This window comes from Cyrtonyx montezumae, unplaced genomic scaffold (assembly GCF_038088225.1).
Source record: "Cyrtonyx montezumae isolate F1298 unplaced genomic scaffold, pur_monq_1.0 scaffold_3, whole genome shotgun sequence".
Lineage (NCBI taxonomy): Eukaryota > Metazoa > Chordata > Aves > Galliformes > Odontophoridae > Cyrtonyx > Cyrtonyx montezumae.
In genome coordinates, this window is record NW_027072034.1 from 40,063,914 (window position 1) to 40,085,925 (window position 22,012).

A 22,012-nucleotide genomic window follows, 5' to 3' on the forward strand; every position below is an offset into this window, starting at 1 on the left:
GTCTTATTCTCTGCAGAGCAGAGTTGTCTAGAGAAGGTTTCTTATCGCTCTGTCCAGTCAAATTTTGAAAATTTCCAGTGATGAAGACTCCACAGCACTCCCTGGGAAACTTGTTCCTGTAGGCACTTGAGCACTCTCACCATAAAAATGCTTTTTCTTATATTTTTAAAGTAATTTCTTTTTAAAGTAATTTCTCCTCACATGTTGGAGGATTACATGTAAGCCGTCCAATACCCCATCCCTGGAAACTTTCAAAGTGAGGCTGGATCAGGCCTTGAGCAACTTCATGTAGCAGTGGATGTCCCTGTTTGTTGCAGGGGGGTTAGACAAGATGACCTTTAAAGGTCCCTTCCAACTCTTAAGAATTCTATAATTCTATTAAACTACATAATCTTTTTCATGGCTCACTTTTGAGCTCAATCCATGTCCATATCACTTTCGTACTGTTGAGCCCAGCCCTGGAATCAGCACTTCAAACATGTCTCATCGGGGCTGAAAAGAGTGAAAGAATCACCAGTTTTGGTCTTCAATCAACATCCTCGAGTACTGTGTTCAGTTTTGGGCCCCTCACTACAAGAAGGACATTGAGGCCCTGGAGCGTGTTCAGAGAAGGGCAACAAAACTGGTGAGGGGTCTGGAGCACAAGTCTTATGAGGAGCGGCTGAGGGAGCTGGGATTGTTTAGTCTGGAGAAGAGGAGGCTCAGAGGAGACCTTATTGCACTCTACCACTTCCTGAAGGGGGGTTGTGGTGAGGAGGGGGTAGGCTTCTTCTCCCTGATAAGTAATGACAGGACGAGAGGGAATGGCCACAAGTTGCGCCGGGGAAGATTTAGATTAGACCTGAGGAAACATTTTTTTTTCTGAAAGAGTGGTCAGGCACTGGAATGGCCTGCCCAGGGAGGTGGTTGAGGCACCGTCCCTAGCGCTGTTCAAGAAGCGTTTAGATGAGGTGCTGAGGGATTTGATTTAGTAGTTGGGTAGGGATAGTGATAGGAGGATGGTTGGACTGGATGATCTTGTAGGTCCTTTCCAACCTTATGAACCTATGAACCTATGAACCTATGAATCCTTCCTAGTGTTGCCACAGATATTGTTGTCTTTCATTGCCCCAAGTCTACATTGCTCCCTCATATTCAATTAGTCATGTACCAGGGCCTGCAGATATTTCTCTGCAAAGGTGCTTTTCACTCAATTGGTCCCTAACCTATCTTGGTGCAAGAGATTCCTCCACAGATGAAGACTTGACACATACCTTTGCAGAACTTCATGAGTTTCCAGTCAGCCAATTACTCCATCCTGTCATGGTTCCTTTGGATGGGCATGATCCTCTGATGAATCAGTCTTGTAACATCTGCAAAACTGCACAAAGGAAGAAAGACATATAGAGTAAGCAATAACAATGCAGTGAAGTTTTCAAGTGAAAAGACTCCACTCCTTTTTGTCAGTAGACATCTTTCTGAAAAACGACCGTTGGCTTTTAAGAGAGCTACAAAAGGATTGATACACAAGGAAAACAAGTTATGCAGAAGTCATGAGGTTATGGAGTGTCAGATGGATTCCCTTGGGTTAACACCAGAGTGAAATGTATCTTAAACATTAGCACATAGGCCTTACATAGTGCTTTAAGTAATTAAGGAACCATATGGCTACATATCTGTAGCTGAAGGCAAAGCCTGAGGTGTTTCAAAAGCTCTAAAAAATATTTGCCTTCTAAGATGCCAGACATAAGACAGAGGATAAATGACGATGAGAAAAAAAGAACACAAATACACTGGGGAATGTTCCTTCCTGAAGAATAGTTTGATTGAACAGAGTATTTTCTATTAAGCTTTGCAGGATTTTGTATTCATACTTACAGAACAGAGAGCAATTTGAAATAGATCTTATCTGAATTAATAAAAATCTGATATATGGGGTTATCTTGGGAATAGTAGGTCTTCTATTTTCAAAATGAATTATAACATCATTTGCAGTTGCCTCTTATGCTATACAGAAAGTACTGCAATGTACTTTGGAAAAAAATAATCACTATATATGAAACAAATTAATTACTGTATAAGAGATGTTCTTAACAAAATAAAAGGAAATTAAGACCCATGCAATCAGCTGAATATCCATTTACAGTTTTAAAATACAGGGAATTCTGTTTTATCTTTCAGTCTCTCCATCTCTGTATATCTCTGTATCGGTCCTCAATTTGACAAGTATATTATGAATAATTTGCAGAAGAGCTGAGGTAGAAATGATCAATTGTTTGCATAATAAGCAATTTCCGTACATAAGGATTTATTCATATTAGCAGTCATGTGTTAAGGCTCTGTACGTCTCTGGTGGAATTAGTGAAAACCAGACCTGTGAAGTATCTGAGTCTCAGACATTGCTGTAACGGTGTGACTGAAAAAAAAGCAAAAGAACAATTCCTATTTGCTTGTGGTTATCTACGCATACACTAGGAGCTTGATTCATTTGCAAAACTGAGAGACATGTATGTCGTCTCCCTGCCTTTGCTAGATAACCTGAGTTACTTACCTTTTTGTATATGAGTACTATATGAATGTGGATATGAATCAAGCCACTTAACCCTCTTGTCAAAACCAGTGCACTATATTCAGCAGTAATTGTACTGCCCTAAAACAAAAGCTCTCAGCAGATCTCCACAATTTGTACTCCCTAATTTGTCTTGATATCCAGCCAAATCAGCACCAATAATAAAATTAAAGAGTTTGAATAGTTAGGCTTTCACTGCAAGACTGAATGCCAAAAAAGGAGAAATATTATTTGAGGTTGTTATTAGTCTAGATCCTGACTGTCATTAGGTCACCATATATTTGAGTATTTCTTGAAATTAGATAGCAGAACTAACATGGTGTTTAAGTAGTTGATACCTAGTCTGATTTTCCAGTATCTTTTTTTAGAAAATATTATAAGGTAATATGGAAGTGATGTATTAAAATGGTGGGCCCTCGTTCCTCGTTTTTCTGACAGTTGTCAAGACCAGAAGCTTCAGAGGAAAATGCAGGAACTGTGCTTTTGTTCTTCAGTGAAGACTTCCAAATCCTAAATAGACTCTGGTTTTAGACACAAATCCTGACAATTGAGATTCTAGGAAGACTTTTAACGTTAGCTATTACAATTTTTTGTCATAGAAGTATGAAAGTCCACTTCGAGTTCTTAGTCTAAATTATTTAGCAATGAAATCCATAATAAAGAAGACAGTTACTGTTTTGACATGGGACAGTTTAAGATTCAATTAAACATCTCCTTGAAGTTTAATATTTCTTCTTTGATAAAGGACTAATAAACTATTATATCTTCCTTATCTTACCTTTGTTTTCTATATTTTCATTGTGCATCTTCTCACTTAATACTTCATTCAGAAAAGTGTTGTCTGTTTAAGGTCAGCTCTCTTTTGATTGATGTGTTTTTCCTTTCCCCTAATTTCTTATTGGTTTTGTTTTTTCCTTCTGTGAAATATTTCTTATTGTGCAATACATTCTCTTGAAATAGCCTTTTTGTGTTTTTCCATGAATATTACTATCCATTTATCTATTTAATTTTTTATATTAACAACTTCATTTTGTACCCCACCTGCTATCTTCGTATTTTATTGATTACGTGTGTGCTTTAAAGATTAAGCTTAGCATAGATCCATTTTACTGTATGTACAGTTAAGGTTATTGTCTGAATAACTAAGAGCAGAGACTCGAATTGAACTATTTTTCCTCTAATGTCCATTACACTGCAAATATTCATGCAGAATTTGAACTTGCACCTTATTTCTTCTTCATCCAAGTTGGAGAGGTCCATTATCTTTTTCTCCTGAATTTGACAAATGAGTGATACTTTGTGTCATATGTAGATTTTTTTTCAGTTTCACAACATTCTCCATTTTCAATATTGAAGTAAATCTATTCAAACAATGAAGGACATGCAAAGTACAGTAGCATCAAGATACCTTAGTATTAAGGTTTTTTGGCATGTACCAGAAGCTATGTTGTCTTTTTTTCCTGACTGTTAGTCAGATTTTGATTCATGACAACTTTTTGTCTCCTAACCCATGTTTAATATTCCAGAAACTTCTATTGAGGGTCCTTGTCATGAATCTTTCTAAGTTTTGTATGTAGATACAGCCTCTGTATCAAAAAATGAATGACAATTTTAGCAAGATCTTCCGTCGAACAGCTTAGGATCTTCTGAATGATTCTAGGGTGCACACTTGATAGTATGCTTTTTCCTGTATTCTTATTGTTTTAAAGGGATTACTTTTTCTTGTAAATGTATAATTACTGTAAACTTCTTTGACCAGTAGGTCCTTTGGGTCCTTTAGGCCTATTAGTTCTTATGGAATCCTCCAGTTCAAGATACATAGTGAATGATACATGACAAACCCAATATTTCTTACAGTTTTATTCCCTGATTTTTCAAATTTTATCTGTTATAGTTCTGTGAGTGCTAAACAAAGACCAATGAAAAGAATTAGCTGATGTTTTCATTAGAATGTATTTATTTTCACTGTATGACAGTGACCAGTTCATTCAGCAATTTTTATGTTATTAGTAAAACTTTTCCTTTCTGTAATTCACAGAGAAATCAAATTGACCCTTATTTTTGCTGCAGAAACTATGCTAGTATGTAGAAACTTTATTTGGAGTTTCTCTTTTAACTTTATAAGAGCAGGCATTGAATTTGTTTCCAACGTACTGTATTTTTGCATTCTTTGAAGTGATCCAATTTATTTTTAAATAATCCAGTCATCTTGTAGCTTTGACTGAAACTGAAAACATCCTGAGGGAGAATTTCATTTATTTAGAAGGAATATGAAGATAATATGTCCACATGATCTGTTTCTATTAGTTTGACATTTGTAGAAATAGTTCAAGTTGAAAATTAACAAAAGAAGTACGAAAAAGTGATTGAAAATCAGTGAAATAATGAGAATGCATGCAACTGAAGACAAATAGTTATTTGATAGTTTTGTAAGGTAAACAATAGTAACGAGCTCTGATTATCAGTATTTGTAGTGGAAAGTCTACAACAACCAGGCAGCCAAACAATTAATTCCTTGTATTTTTGTTCACAAGCAAAATATGTTTTGGAGGTTTGTTTTTATATGAATTCAAGAAGGAATTAGAGGGTAGGATGTTTATAATCCAAGTGATCTAAAAGTGTTGTATTATATATTTTACATCGTTCATCATTCGGAATATTAGTAGTGATATACCACGGAGTTCTCCTTTATATATCAACTTTCATACAGGCTCTATTCCCAGAGTTAGGTAATAGCAGTCAATTTAAACCAGAGGGACAGGAAAAAGAGATGTTCTTATAGCTCAGATTTGAGATGTGGTTAAAATGGAAATGTGAGATCATGTTGTGGATGACTGCAGAGAGTTATGTCTATTGCTCGTCTCCTCCTGCAGTTTTCAGAAAAAGGTAAATGTAGGCTGTTGTTCAATAAAGCACTAAAAATGCAACTACTCAGAAAGCTTAGATAGTTAGGCATGAAAATACAGCCAGAGGTGTTTTATGCTGTTTTAAAACCATTTTTAAAATAGTTTAAAAGAAGAAAATAAAATATAGCTAATCTGCCTAGAGTTTTCCAGGCATTCCGACTGCTATAAGCTGCTGCCTTTTCTCTGTTTCAGTGTTGCTGACTCCAAGCAAAATAGAAAACTAATGAGTTAGCTTTTGAAATAGCTAGGGATTTTATTTATACATAATGGCATTTTGTGGAATTTTTATTTTTATTTTAATATTTCAGCTGTTTGGATATTTGGTTCATGTATCAAGCATCGGTGTGAAACCTTGATTTATTTTGTAAGGAAAATAAAGCAGATAGCTTGAACAACGTGTAACAGCTACATTTTTAAAGACATAATATATCAACATTTTCATACTCACTTCATTTCAAGCGAATCTAGTGATGTCACCAAACAAAGTTTTAGTGAAGAGGAAAACCATGTAGATAAAGATAATAGAAGACAGTCTTCTTCAGTAACCTGTTATTCCTGCCCTAGTTCCCTGCTATTCTTCTATCTTCCTGATATCTCCTCCTGAGTTATAAAAAAAATTATGGTCCAATTAGTCTTCTCAAAAGAAAACACTCTCTTCTTCATAGAAATTCACAAGGAGATAGTCCTACTGTGGAGTCCATTTTTACTTTTTATATCACAGTAGGGTGGCAGAGTTTGCTGAGTGTTCTGTTTGTGCTGGGGTTATTTGTAAGTTTTCTATCTCTATAATGATTCAGGAAAATTGTACTGTGAATTTAGTAGCTCTAAAAGTTATCCAGTATCTCAGGTTTAAAAGTTACAATGTGCGTGGGAATGGTTTTCAACACTTACCTTGAAATTACTTTAGGTTACACAAGACAAAAGATCAAAGTAACAATAAAACTATAAATTATTTAAACAATCTAATCTACACAGTTCTGTTACTAGCTTCAGACAAATGTGCAGAAGTAAGAGGAGCACAACAGTGATAGCTAGCTTTAGTAGGTTGATATGTTCTCAGGATTTTTTCCATAGTGTATAGTTAACAAGCTGTTTTGATATTTACACAGAACTAGGATCCAGCTCATTTGGATACATCATCTTCCTGGGATACATTTTCACTGAAAAAATGTCTTCATTTGCAAGCATCTATAATTTTATATCCTTATTCTTTTCCTAAATTAATGTTTTCAGACTTAAATACTCCTGCTCAGCAGGATTTACTGTGATTCATAACTCATTTGAGATACTGACCTTGACACTCTCCTGCTGGATAACATATGATGCCCAACTTACTTTTAAAGTTCAAATGAGTTTTGTATATGGATAAGTAGAGACATCTTTTGTACAAGAGGTGAATAAAGTTTCTTTACATCTCTTTGGTTTTTGAACTAACAGTACTAAATATTTGGTATACTTCCTTCTGATAAATGGTAGGGATTTCAAGCCAAATAACTAAATAATATCTTTAAAATTTTAAATCCACTTTCTTTAGATAGTTATTTGGTAAGTTCTTTTTTCTTTAATAATAATTTAAATAAAAATAATCCTTGCATATAATTTCTACCTTTTAGAATAGATGTCCATGTACTTTATGGTCAGGAATTACATCTGATTCAACGGCAGATGATATCTAAGACTGCTCTGAAAGAATATCTTTGTTAAAATCTGAACCTGCGCTGCTTTCCAAGAACAACTTAAGCTTTTTTTGCGTGTTGTAATGTTGCATATTATAAAGTTTATTTTTTTTAATATCACATTATAAATTAATTATGTATTCCTGGCCATTTTATACTATATAATACACTCAGCATTACATGTTTTGATAAAACCTATGAAGAAAATATGCAGTGGTATGTTATAGCAAAAGAAAACTAACTAGAGGCTTTTGACACAATTTTTAATACAATATAATGTATATTTTCTGTTTTCATATCTCAGATTGAGTCATACCTCAATTTCTTTTGTTTCCTGTTATTTACTTGTGTCAGCATACGTCTGTAAGACTCATTTCCTAAATCAAATTTTCTGTGAGGATTTCTGCAAGATGCCCACGACCGTTATTTATTTATTAATTTATTATAACTAAATTCACTTTATGAACTCTGTCAAATATATATTAGTAGATTTACTATAAGAAAGTTTTTCATTGTGGTTGGGAAGTCTAGTGTATAGTCTAGTGGGAAGTCTAAAGTCTAGTCAGTGTACCTAGCAAGTTAAAATGCATTTAATGAAAACTACATAGATAGGATGCTTATTATTTATAAATGGTCTCTTGTGTGGGTGTTTGATATTTTTCTAAGAAGAAATAGCTGTCTTATCAAACCCTTTTCTTTTTTTTCAGGTGGAAAATCAACTAACTGGGAAGGAGGTATTCGTGTGCCGGGGCTTCTCCGTTGGCCTGGAGTGATACAGGCTGGCTTTTTTATTGATGATCCAACAAGTAACATGGATATTTTTCCTACTATTGTCAAACTTGCTGGTGCACAGTTACCCTATGACAGGTGTGTATAGTCTGTAGCTATAAACAGCTAGAACTCAATATCAAGAACTAATTATTTCCTGTACTTTACTTTCTTTTGCAACATTTTTTTTTTTCTGACATCATTTCTAAAGATAAACTCTGTGGCTAGTTCAGAACATTGTAATCCAGTTATGTAATTTGTTGTAATAACCCTGCAGAGGAGGGAAGAAGCACTGGACAACTACAGGATGAGAGAGTACCAAGTGCAACATGCTGGCCTAGAATTATCTAACCAAAAGCAAAAATAGATATATCAGAAAAAGTTCTGTTCAATACTATTGAAGATGGTAGAAAAGGGACCTGCAAGTTTAAATTATTTTCACTTTATGAGTTAAACCTTGACCTAGTTAGTATAGCAAGTCACATCAACCTATGCTTTTCTCTCAATTTATTACTCTATACCAGATGAGTGAAAATAATTTCTTAGAGAGTTTTGTAGTCTGATAAGAAACTCCATCAGACTTTCAAAATTTCTAAGATGTTTTACTGACACTCCCACATCCCTATGTTTTATTTTCTTCAGAAGTTACCTAGTCTCATCAGGAAGGTGCACCCACCTAAATTCTGTTGCCATCCAACTCCAATATGCAGAGAAACCTGCTGCTACACTTATGCTTTGAACACATCTGCCATGCATAAACAACTTCTGAGCATAAAGCATCCAGAATCCACATGAGGTAGATCAGCCATGAGCAGAGACACTCCGCTAATGATGATTCATGGGTTGTGTGCAGGAAATAGCAGGGCAAGACATGTGTAGGGCATGAAAAATTAGTCAGACTTGCACTGAGACAGCCCCTACAAACAGAAACTCTGTCAAACCTAAGCACTTCAGTCTAGTCTAAATGAGAGCAGATCTTGTGCATTTCATTGTAATATTTCTTGAGTGGAGACTCAGATATTCTCATAAAACTAGCAGATGTGGGCTACATTCTGTGCAAGACTACTAAAGATATATTATTGGAAACTACTTTTTCTCCATCAAGAATCTATAGAACAGTGTGTCTGCACTAGACATGAATCTGTGCTGCTCTGAGCTTAACAGTGGTCAAGCTTGGAGTGGCAAAAGCAAAGTGAATAACTCAGAGAAGAAAACATGACAAATCAAAATGTATCACCTTGCTGCCAAGAATTTCACACTCATATCTAAATCCTGGCTTAAAAAAGTGGAATTTCTACCTCACTTGTAGTAGTTATGAAAGAGGTCTTCCATAGTCATGATAATTGACATAAGAATTTAGATGTTTAAGGGTTTAAAGCATCTTTTTGCAAAATATTGCTCAAACTTTTTTTAAAAAATACTTACCTGCTGATCTATAAACCAGCACAAATGAACTTGACATGAAACTTCTTTTAAAACTGTAATTCATACAAAATATAAAATGCAGATTGGTGTTTCTCTCTCATCAGCTGATTCCTGCTATTCAATAGCTTAGTTTATGGAAACATTTAAGTGACTTGCTTACTATATAACTCCGTTTCAAAGCATTTTGACATACTTCAAAGTATCATCAAAACTGACCAGGAGCAGAAAGGGAAATTATATGTGACTTGCTCAAAAAAGTAATGACTCTTGTTTATTTTCATGATACAGAGACCACAATAACACTATTTGATTGAAGAAATTTTCAGCTACAAAACACTATTTTTCAGCATAGTTATGACCATTAGTGAAAATTAGTCAAAAGCCTGCATGCTGCTCAAATAAAAATCTGTACCAGTGGAGGTGACCCACTGTTACTATTGCCACTGCTGAAAAGCACCACACACCACCTCCTTGTGATCACATCCACTGTTTGGTCTCTATAAACGTTCAGAAAGCATTGATGAATGTCAATAGGAGATCATTTTTCTGCATGGAGGAATTAAATGGCATTTTTTTCATATGCTCTTCCATGTTAGATACCATTCTGGCAGACTGCCCCACTGCTGTCAGACAGCAGCAAAATGTAATAGAATATTGTCAGTAAGGTTCATCCTCTACTGCCATACCACCAAAATTTGTCTTTGACATTGCAGGACAACATAATAAATTAGGAGACATTACCTTCCAAACAGCCCTTGTCTTTGTGTGTGCATATATACTTGTGTTTGTGTGCATGTGCTTTTAAATGTTGTTGATAAACATGTTCATTCGTACATAGTTCATTTTCAGCTTTGAAATCACTGCTTCTGTGTTAAATTATGGCATTCGTAATTTACTGTACATAGTTATTACCATTGCTTCAGGAATGCAAGCTCAGTATAGCAGAGATTTCTCTGTTTATAGTTTTTACTTCAGCCAGACTAATTCCAAGCAACTTGAGCAGGTATATGTTTAGACACAGGGGGCTGTGTTCTAGCAATTTACACACATATGTCTAATCTCATACTTGGGAAGAAAAAAGTGGGATGAAGAAGCAATCATTTCTAGTGTCAAAATATAAAACTAATGTTTTCTTAAATTATGTAGTAATCAAAGGGGAAGTGCACCTGAAGACTTTTATCCAAACTTATCAATTGCAAGTGACCATTCATATCGTGAGAGGTAGATTTCAAAAAGTGAAAATGCATATTATAATATCTTCTCAGAAAGTGGAAGTTTGAATTATTCTTCTGAACTTCAAATGCTTTATTACTCAGAATTATTGATGGACATGATCTGATGCCTTTACTTCAAGGAAAAGTTACCCGATCGAAGCATGAATTTCTGTTCCATTACTGCAATGCATATTTAAATGCAGTGCGCTGGCATCCAGGAAACAGTAAGTAAACACTCCTACTAAAACTTTAAATATATAATATAATTGTTATTGCATTTTGAAAAGAATTGTGAAAAAGCCTTGAACTATAGTTTACAAATAAATTGCTTAAAATATCTAAACATTCTCCATTTTTTTTTCACTTTTCTTTTGCTAGAATAAACCTATTTACAGAGTCATTTCACTGCCTTATATTTCTTCATTGCTGTGCATTATTACATATGAAGACAATACTGAGGTCTAGTTTTTAAACTTGCAAAAAAGTAGTCTAGGTTAACTGTTACATCTGTCTAAAAATGTACAAATAATAGGATGGCTTCCTGAGTAACAGCTTGAGTATGATGCCAACCCGGCCATTTTTATTACTGAAATGACAAAATATAGAAGTATAATTGAGTCACAGTCGTTATTCAATAAATTAATTCAGGATTATATGTAACATTTTCATGTTTTTTGTGACCTAAATAAAGCCTTGTCTACTTATCCTCCCCTTCTTAACACATATCACTGTACGATAGCATTGTCCACAATAATTAGAGCATGTTTCCCTTCCCGTAAAAATCTCTGGGCTGAATAAAATTGAGTGTGGCTTTTTTTACATATCAGTCAACATTCAAAGGGACTTATATTACTGCTAAAAATGAAGATTTGGAACAACTCTTTGATGTAGCATTTTTTGTTAAGGTGACTGTTATATGTGATATTTTCTCTTTTCTTAGTTTAAAGGCTAATGTATGGTGTAAGGCTGCAGATGGCCAGTAAGACTGAGTTTCCAATTCATTTTAAGTCTTCAAGTTAAGTCCTTCTTCAAAGCACTTAAAGCAAAAAAGGAAAAATAAAGAAAAAAAAGCTACATCAATGTTTTGTATTTACTACAACTTTGCCTGTACATCCTGCATTTGATAAATATAGCCATAAGGACGAAGCAAACAATAGGAAAATGTGTTTATCTAGTGCCATTTTTTTATCTGTGCTTGGTTGTAATTATTTTGCCTCATAAGGAGAAAAGTAGGCAGAGTTCCAGGCAGGCAGAAGTTTTTTCTCACTAATACACATTTGTGAAATGAAGTACCTCCTTATCTGAGCAAAGGGTCAACTTTATTAATCACTGAAGGGGAGTTTAATTAGAAATGAAGGGGAGCAATGATGAGGGACTAGTCTACTTCATTTACTGAGGGAAAGTGGTTTACAGTGTGATGTTCCTTTTATCCTTCCTCCAAAGCAGGCACAACCTAAAGCCTATTCAGAATCTGGCAATAACATTGTCATAAGACTGCCATGATTTCAGAATGGAAGTGTATTTAATAGGATTCAGCCTACTATATAGCATGAGAATTGCAATAGTTAAATAGTCATTTCTGCTTTCTTTTGTATCAGACCCGTGGAATTGCTCTCCTTCAGTTTTACTTGTTCATCTCAGATATTCAGAAATTCCTTTTCAATGTAGACAACACAATCATATTTTTAAATATATTTATTACAGTCAACTGAAGTTTTGTGCTTGTTTATCTCTCTCTTGTATGTTACTGTTGCATAGAGATAAATATACTGTAATTACAGCTGTATCCACCCTGATACTATCAGCATTGTTGTGAGTACTTGTGGAAAAATGAGTGTTTTTTTTTCTAACATCTCAGCTACTCTATGAGATGTAATTGATAAGTTTGAAGTGTATTATATTACTAACTGGTATATTAATTGTTCTCTAGCCTCCCTCCACAGCTCTTTGTTTTATATCAAATCACAGAGTCCATAGACAGGCAGTATTTCTGCAAATGCTAAGTGGTGTTATATTTTTGTATTATGTAAATATTTTTGGATATAAGGAAAAAGCCTTTTATAGTGAGGGTGGTTAGGCACTGGGACAGGTTGCCCAGAGATGTAGTAGATGCCCCATCCCTGGAGACTTTCACAGCTAGGCAGAACCAGGATCTGAGCACCCTGTTCTAGCTGAGAATGTTCCCATTAATTGGAGCGTTGGACTAGATGACCTTAAAAGTCCCTTCCAACTCTTAAGGTTTCTATGATTCTATACTTGTAACTGCTAAGAAATGTGCTATTTTTTATTAAAGTACAACTAATTCTCATACAACTCATAAGGAAGACGCAAATATATTCCCCATATGCACCTATTAATGCTTATATTCTTATATTTCTTATTTTTTTTCTGTGAAGTCTTAGTTTGCATGTCTACCTCAGCTTGTATATTTCATTTTTTTCCCCAGGTAGTTAAACCTTACGTTTAGCTTTGACCTCAAGGAAAATGTGCATACACCAGGGAGTGAGAAGGGAGCAGACATTCTGCTTAGTCAGTCAGTCTTCTGCTGCCTCCATCACTCCACAATTTGCTTAATAACTTTATCTTTGACATTATTAGATTTCTACCGTCCTTCAGTATAAAAATGAAAAATGTTTTTGGCTTTCTTTTTGAATCATAGTCAATATAGTATGAAACAGAGAAATTTGATGTAGGTGAAATTGGTGGCACTTGCACACCTTTTCCCTACTTGTGTACTTCTAAAATCTGACTTCAGCAGACACGCTTCTCACATCACCCAGAGAATTTCAGGAACTTCAAAGTAAATCATTACTATTACTGAATATTTTACATGTATATGTTTACAGTCTAGACATTCCTCATAACCAAATGAATGCTTATCTTCACGAAAATTAGTTAGGTCAGCTACAACATTCACAGTGTATTTTTCCCTTCCTCAGCCCTTTGAAGGAGAATTTAGAGGATGTGTGCCACACATTTTCTCAGCCAACAATTCAAAACATAAGCCTTATCTTTCCTAGGGAGAAGTGAGAAAAAGAATCTGTCCCTTTCTTTTTTCTCCTCTCTCAGACAAAGAATAGAGGCTAACACCATCTTTTTCTTCTCCCTGATTCACTTTATGTTGCTGGATACTAAAAAATAATGCATATCCTTTAATGCAGAATTTAAAAAAGAATGAAATACCAGGCAATTTCCTTTGCTTGAAATTCATGTTTCTTATAGACACGTGAGTGCTAAAACTTTCGATAAGGCCTGGGAAACAATAAAAACATGTAGTGTGAATTATTGGAAGATGAATTCTTGTTACTCTGAAACCTTACATATACGTTATGTATAGATTGGAAGATTTTAGAACAATGTCAGCAAAGTACTGCTATTTTCCACTGTCAGTGCATATTCTCCACAATTTTCTGTTGCAGCAGCTGTGAAAAAAATATATATATATTAGCTTAGTCTGATGTAATTACTTATGTTTTTTAGTCATTAAGCATTCAAATTTAAAACAAAGGTGTGTGTTCTGCCTTGACTTTCTTAAGCTGAGACATCCCGAATTTCATGTGGAGCTCTGTTAGTTGTGTGTATCAGATAATGTTTTGGCCTCATTTAACTCTTATCACACATTCTGCTACTGCAAGTAGAGTGATACTTGTGTACTTGCTAAAACAATAATTTAACATAACTGAATGCTAAAAAATATTAAGACCTCTGTCTTTAGCACATTAGTGCTCTATGAATCAGTACTATTAAAAATGCATTGCTATGACAACTTAATTGTAAGGAGAGAATTCATCAGATACAGAGCAAATCTTCAGCTGAAGGGAACCACTGCATCTTTCAGATTCCTCTGACTGTGGGCAAAATTTGCATTTGATAAGGAATATATTGTAACCCTGCTTAATAAATTTTGAAAAATCTGATGTAGTACAGTTTGTATTATAAAGAAATAGTAACATTCACAATATTTTGTAACTAATAATACAAATACGATAATATTTCTGATACATGCTGCAGTAACTTTACTGGCAATGCTTTACATTTTCTACTTCAAAATGGATTTCATTATTCACTGGAAGCTATTTTTATTCCATGAAAAGAGAGGAATATAAACATCTAATACATATGTGCATTGTTATGAAAATATTCAGAGACTTGTGTGCTACATTTCTGTGCTAGTAAGTGATTATAAAACTGGGATTTTAGAATTATTTGCTTCCATAGACTGAAATTGTCATTCAGTAAAAAAAAAAGAATAAGAGATGTGCTATAGCACGTTCAACTGAGGCACAGTAGACCATAGAATCAAACTGCCACATTGTACATATATGATGACTTTTAAAAACTGTAGAATTTCACTGAAGAACTTTAGTTTACATGAAAGAAATCATTGTTTCAGCAAGTGAGGAAAAGATGGACAATATTACCAATTATAAAATTGTAAATATTAAAAATGATCTTATCTGTCTTTGCACACTTGTCTTCTACAAAGGACAGAATTATCAGTTCACAAATGTCGAGGTCTAATGTACCAGTAATCACCAGGAAGACTGTAAAGCTATCAAATGATAAGTCAGACTCTGAAACACAGGCTCCCCAGTGCAGTGGTTATGGCACTGAGTCTGCTGGAATTCAAGTAGCATTTGGACAATGTTTTCAGACATAGAGTTTGAATTTTGAGTGGTCCTGTGTGGAGACAATGGTTGAACATGACTGTTATTTTCTTTGTTACCTTCCAACTTGGGATAGTCTATTATTCTATTATTCTATCTCCAGATGTTTGTTATTTGGCATATATTACTTATTGTTCTACTCTCTAATATAATAAAGAATTTGCAATTCATATATTTACTGTAGCCTCATAAGTAGGTTTCCTACCTCTAACTCATTAATTTCGAATAAGAAAGTAATTTGTTTCTTGTGTTCTTTGACGTACTGTGAATAATTATTACATAGTAGCTTCATAAGTAAACAGTCAAGTGTGATTGTCATACCCATTTGCAGAACCTATGCCCTTGTCTAGGTGTTTCCTGTACTTTTGCTTGTTTTCTTTGTGGTGAACAAAGGATGCTGGTGCAGATTAGGAAGGATTCATATCATCTGCAAGAATGTCAATGGTTATCATTTCTTCCTTTCATTGCTGAACAATACACAGGAAGATAAACTTAATAGAAAATTGATCCAGGAAGTGGACATATTCTTTTGCACAGCACCTTGAGAGAGATAATAGTACCGTGTGATCATAACTGTCATCAAACAAACATTTTGTTATCTCACAATGAAATACCTTTAAAAAAAAAATCTTATCATAACAACTTCCTACCTTTTCTCAGAAAATGAATGCTTTGAAAGGATGAGAATAAAAGGATTTGAAGAAAAAAGATTTTCCCATTGTCACAAAGAATTTTGCTTTCTAGTTAGAATAGACTTCTTCAGTTATAGTAAAATTGATGCAGGAACAGTTTTGTCTGAGAGAGCCATTCCACCAATGAAAGATCACATTAAATGTCCTTTGACATAGACATTATATACAGACTTCCATTCCATGACTATATAATACTGCTTTTTCTTCATATAAAAATAGCAACCATCACATACTTGTCTATTGAATCCAAGATATTCTGACCTAAATTAGTAATGTTCTTAGTGAACAGAGGGGTTGACAGGTTTCAGAGATCATAAAGAGGCAAAGGCATTTAAAGTAGCTAATTCAGTATTATTTAAACTTCAGCATGAAGTTGCTGTCAGATACTGTGTCATGCACTTATGACAGTAAAAAGGAAAATAAGAAGGATCTTAACAGATTTTTTCTCTTTTTTTTTTTTTTCCTGTATGCAGCTAACACTTCAAAAAGAATAAAGGTCTGAGAATATTTGTCTGATATTATTTTTTCTATTCAGGCAGTTAATGGGAGTAAAAACAAATACAAATAATAACAACTACATAAGAGTAGCTAAAAGTATGCTGGAAATTTCAAAAATGAATTTCATCTTACCAAATAAGATAATCGTAGAATCACAGAATCATAGGGGTTGGAAGGGACCTCAAGAGATCATCGAGTCCAACCCCCTGCCAAAGCAGGTTCCCTACACCAGGTCACACAGGTAGGCGTCCAGGCGGGTCTTGAATATCTCCAGAGAAGGAGACTCCACAACCCCCCTGTGCAGCTGTGCCGCTGCTCCGTCACCCTCACCGTAAAGAAGTTCTTACGTACATTCGTGCGGAACCTCCAAATAATGTGGTTCTTAATTTCTTCCAAAAATATCTTCCATTCAGTGTTTCATTTGAGTCTACAGCATTCTGTTTGTTATATTCAGAACATAGTGCTCATTCATGCTAATCTGAAAATGAGATTCCAATGGCATTAATCATCTTAGGCAATACTCTTCAAGGGTAGTAGTTATTGCATGCACAACCCTCATAAAGTAATCTACATGCCACAGTCTCTGCCATACCATTACACATAGAAAAGTAAGCTAACTATTGGTTTACTGGAGAAATTCCCTGAAAACCTGACTGATTTCTCAGTAAATTACAAAAGATTATGGTATGAAGCACAGGAAGAGTATTTTCAGATAAAAACAGTGGATGCTCTGAGAGTAGGTGCTTTCTGAATGCAAGTCATTGTTAGTACTTTGGAAAGCCAGAAGAACAAGGAATCAGTATAAATGTCATCAGCTTGAGAAAGGGTTGTATCTCAGTACAGTGACCTTCCTGTTAATTTCAGAACTTTGTATTTGATCTAAAGAATTAAGGGTTACATAATACACTATGATTCTATGAATTAAATGCATTAATAGGATTATCTTAGCACAAAAGTAAGTTCTGAGCAGAAGTATCCAAGCTTAGTTTCATGGTTAGTGGAAGTGTAATCTGTCAGTGGATAGAACAGAAACTGGGAACTACAAAAATACAGGTTGCTTGTCTGCTTCTGTTCATTTAGCCCTCCCTTAGCAGAACTGCAAGGTCATTTAGAAGTTCTGGTGATGTCAAGGATACCGTGTAACTCAAAACATCAAGACTATATAGAAGCAAGAAAAAGCTGACCTAGAACATCATGCAGGTGTTTACAAGGAATCTGAAATGATCAAGAAAAGGTACTGCAAAATGCTCTGACTAGATTGTGGAACTTTATACTAAACAGATTTTACACTGTCTGTAGTTCCTGAGCTTTATCAAAGGCCTCTTTTTCTCCTCCCTCATTTTCATATACCAAAATATTTCAGGTCTCTAGGTAGGAAGTATTTTAATTTCCACTTCTGCTTTTAAATAGATGTATGGCATAATGATTTTTGAAAAAAAAAAAAAAAGAAAATTAAAAAGAAAACCTAGAACTAAATTCTGATAAATATATTTAAACATTTAGTAACTGGCAGGTAAAAAAATATATATTACTCATATTTCACAGAGTATTTTTGAATATGAGCTTTCAAATCAGTTAATCCAGTTATAACCAACGTTTGAAGGAGATATGCAAAAGCAACATACTTCTGTGTCTCCTTAGCATAGCTTATACTTAGAAAAGTTGTCACTATCTGTCAATTCTCTTTTTGAGGATAGCATGGAAAAAGAAGGCAACACTGTACTGAACACTATAGTGAATACTATTGTACTATTATCTTTAGAGGTATTTTGGCAGAGGAATCAGCTAAATAGAGAGATGTAGAGTGCATTTGTAGAGCTGTGGATTAAAAAATTTTTTTAAGTTTCAAAAGCAAAAAAATAACTACCAGTATATGGATGTTTGTATTTCATGATATCCTTTGAGTGCTGTCATCACTCTTAACTACAGTGGGGAGGGTGAGCACATATAAAATTCATATCTAGCTATGTAATGCCAAAAGCATTTTCAGTTGTCTGGAGGAAGTACAGCATGTAACTGCATGACTGTAGACAGCAGGCTGTTATTTATTCTGTTTCTTTATATTACTTCCTAAAAACAAGGGGTTAAGGCCATTTACCTAAGCCATGATCTATAGGAGAAAATTATATGAACAAAAAGAAGATGAAAATGTTTTTACACTCAGGTATGTGGCTGTCTTTGTTTAACTCAGTTTTGTAATTGCCTTGAACAAAAGAGCCTAGACTTCATAGCATAGACTTCATATATGCAATAACTAATAATAAATGTTGGATTAAATTTGTGATGTAAGTGCACTCTTCAAATATACTCTAAACTAGAATTATTACACTGAATAACAGTTAGTTAAAAGAGCAAGGCAAAGAGAATAAACACCATTGGCAGCAGTGGTCTACCTAACCCTCCTACAAATGTCTTTTAGAGATTGGAAGAAAAAATAATAACCAGAATTCTTTGTGTCATGGGAAAAGAAATCCTTTGTGACCCATGAAAGTGATAAGCTAAAAGTTTTAAGTTAGAACCAGGACTGTAGTCATTTTTAGGATGAAAATCAGACAGTGCCTGAAATCATAGCAATTTTGTCTTGTTTACACATAAAATCGTAAGGAGATATGTAGTATGAAGGATAATGGCTGGAGCTTCCCAGGTCTCCTACTGCTTATTTTCTGGTTTGAGATTAATTCACTCCAGAATTGATCGTATCTCAGCTGAGCACTCTGGTTACTGTGTAGAGCTATTCTATGCTACTAAATCTCTCCAGTGGGGCCAAGAATGGTTTTGTTTATATACAGGTTAATGCACCAGCTAATTTGAAAAACACATGGAGTTACTAGAGCATATGTGGTAGTATATCATGGAAATGTCCATGTGTTACCAGAAGAAAAGACAAGATTTTACTGGTGGGAACTTGGAAAACTGAGGAATTTACGTTTGAAGTTAGAGGATGTATCTAAGCATAGGTGAATCTAATCTTCAGCGAGGTAGGAACTGAATGTCGAATATATACACAGTGTAGAGTTGTCCAGTATACAAAAGATTAGTTTTAAGCAAGCAGGAGTGCAAATTCTTCATTAGTAAATAAATAAATAAAATGTAATAGGAGTTGAAGAACGTTTGTAGATCCTTGCTTAAACAATTAGCTGAGCACACAAGCTGAGATTTGAACAGATTACACTGTGCTTTGCTTAATTTAATCATGAGATTCGAATTTGAATTCTTAATCTAAAATATAAATACTTTGTTGAACTGAAGGCAAACAAGGTAAATTCATGGGAACTTTGTTATTCAATTCAGAAGAGTATAACTCTAAAAATGACAAGGAAATGAAATTTGGAACAGACAATGCAATGAGGAATGGGGCAATCCAAATAAACAAAGATCTGCACCAAAATCTTGGTTTAAACTTCAGCAAAAGTTTGTGAAAAATATGTATTTGAAAAAGTTACTAGATAAAACACTGAGTGAAAGGAGTGTGCCAATAAAATGTCTTTGTCTTCAGCAATAAAGGAAATGAATTATAGTAGCACGAAAGTTACAATAGAAGAAGCCATCCATCAAGAAAGCTCTAAAAAATACATTGTAGGGAACAATCATGCAGTGGCAGGGGAATGAATTAGATGGCATAAAGAAAAGTCATTTGAAATAGCTGAAATGAGCTTTTGTTCTTATTTGCTACAACTGGAACAGAGAAAAGTGCATATATTAATGAAGAATGACAAGAATATCACCTAAGCAGAGTCAATTCTGATGTACTTTAGCTAGTAACTATTTCAGAGGTCAATTCAACTCAATGATTCTTATGGATAAGTAAGACGTTAAGAAAAAACAAACAAACAAACCAAGAAATTATGTTTATAAAGAAGGAAGTTTTATGGATATTTTTGTTTAAAGAAAAAAGCCTGCAAACTTCCATCTGTATTTTCTGCCTACCTCAGTTAAATTTAGACTTTAAACATACTCGAGAGGAGGAGATTCACAATCTATGAATACTTCAGGATCTTTCATAAGCAGCAGCACCTTGTAAATAGATATTTGCTACAAAACTAATTGTAGGTGGACTAGAAAACAATGGAGAGAGATAAATTTTGATTCTCTCTTGGTTGTGTCTTACTCTGAAAGTGACTACAGGAGAAAGAACATGATGCAAAAGCTTTTCAGTTGAACCTCTATGATGCTAATGAAAGCAAATCACTCAGTATCTTTGATTTCTGTCTGATTGTTTTTGACAAAAAAGAAGCAGTCATGGAGCAAAGGCTTCATGTTCACATCATAAGAGCGCTAGGCAATAGTTATTTAGAGAATTGAAAATAGAAAATTAACCATCTCTTTTTACAGGCATTGTTAGTTGTGATCAGGGAAACAAAGTACTTTGCAAGAAAGTTGTTCATTGAAGAATGATGACTTAGAGGTAATTGTATTATGGATGACCATGGAACATCATTGGTCACCTCTTAACGGGGAGCAACTGAAGTAAGGGGGAGCTTCATAAAGGGGTCAACTCAGGAACTACAAGTGACCCTAGCCATGGAAGTACCCTCACTGGCAGCACCCAAGCAGAATTAGCAGAGCTGAGTGCTAATAACAGAGTCTATCAGTAGCCCCTAACTAGGTGAACTGGTGATTCAGAATCAGGGTCTAATCACAGAGTCCAGTCAGAAGCAGGAAAAGACAGGAATGAAGGCAAGTAGAAGAAAGGATATGACCTCAGGCAGTCCAGTCAGTTTAGTCCTCAGGCTAAAATGAAATGGGGATCCTGGCCCATGGATGTGTGTGGATGGGGTTCCAATATAGGGCTGGTCAGGGCCAATAAGTCATGCTAGAGTTCTTAAGGTTCCTACATCACAGGTTTTGAGCAAATTCTGAGAGTGGTGCTAACAATAGGCATGTGTAAGCTTCTGCATCTGAGCTAATCTGTTCTAATTGTTATCTTTTAAAAAGAAATGAGCAGAATTATCCTCATCCTAACACAAAATTCTAATAAAGGTAAAAAACAGATCAGTGAACAGTGGTGACTAACTTTCATAAAAACGAATACATTTCAGAGGTTCAGAATTAGGTGAGATGACCGGATTGTCAAAGTACATAATAAATAGCAGTAGAGCTCTCAGCAGTAAATGCTTCTGAGTGCCTTAAATGTAAAATTAGAAGTGTTTTGCCACCTTTTTCACAAAGTGAAAGAAATGAATGTTTTTCTAAGTGTTGAGAATGACACTTGTATGTCTTTTAAAGTTGACTGGGAATTTGATCATGTAATGTAATTAGTGTCATTTTTCTTTTAAATCAGCAGGGCTTCAGATAAAAGCCTGCCTACAAATATGCAATAAATAAGACAGGTTAGGCTGTGTAGTAAAATACAAGGAGTGAATTGGTTTTGTATTACTGAATATCATCTTATCCATGCATCAGTGTCCTGAAAGATCTCACAAGAATAATTAGAGAAGAAAAGCATGGATTAGATACAGATCCTGGTTTGAGTTACCCTGGCATAAAGCTCTTTAATGTCCACTTAAGGAAGTGCCACTTACTACTCATGCTCAATTTTCCTTTTAACACAGAACTAAAATAGTCATATAGTTCCGCTATTAGCATCAACTGTTTTTTATATTTGTTACAAGTAATTG

The 22,012-nt window shown here is 34.7% G+C and overlaps 1 protein-coding gene across 1 annotated transcript in view; it reads left to right on the top strand.

Moving 5' to 3' along the window:
* The window catches only part of STS (steroid sulfatase), an 86,812-nt gene that overhangs the window by 51,847 nt on the left and 12,953 nt on the right, over positions 1-22,012 (top strand). Inside the window, exons 10-11 of the mRNA XM_065741299.1 lie at positions 7,838-7,997; positions 10,640-10,761. Of these exons, the coding sequence (XP_065597371.1) occupies positions 7,838-7,997; positions 10,640-10,761 (282 nt within the window). The remainder of the gene's footprint in view (positions 1-7,837; positions 7,998-10,639; positions 10,762-22,012) is intronic.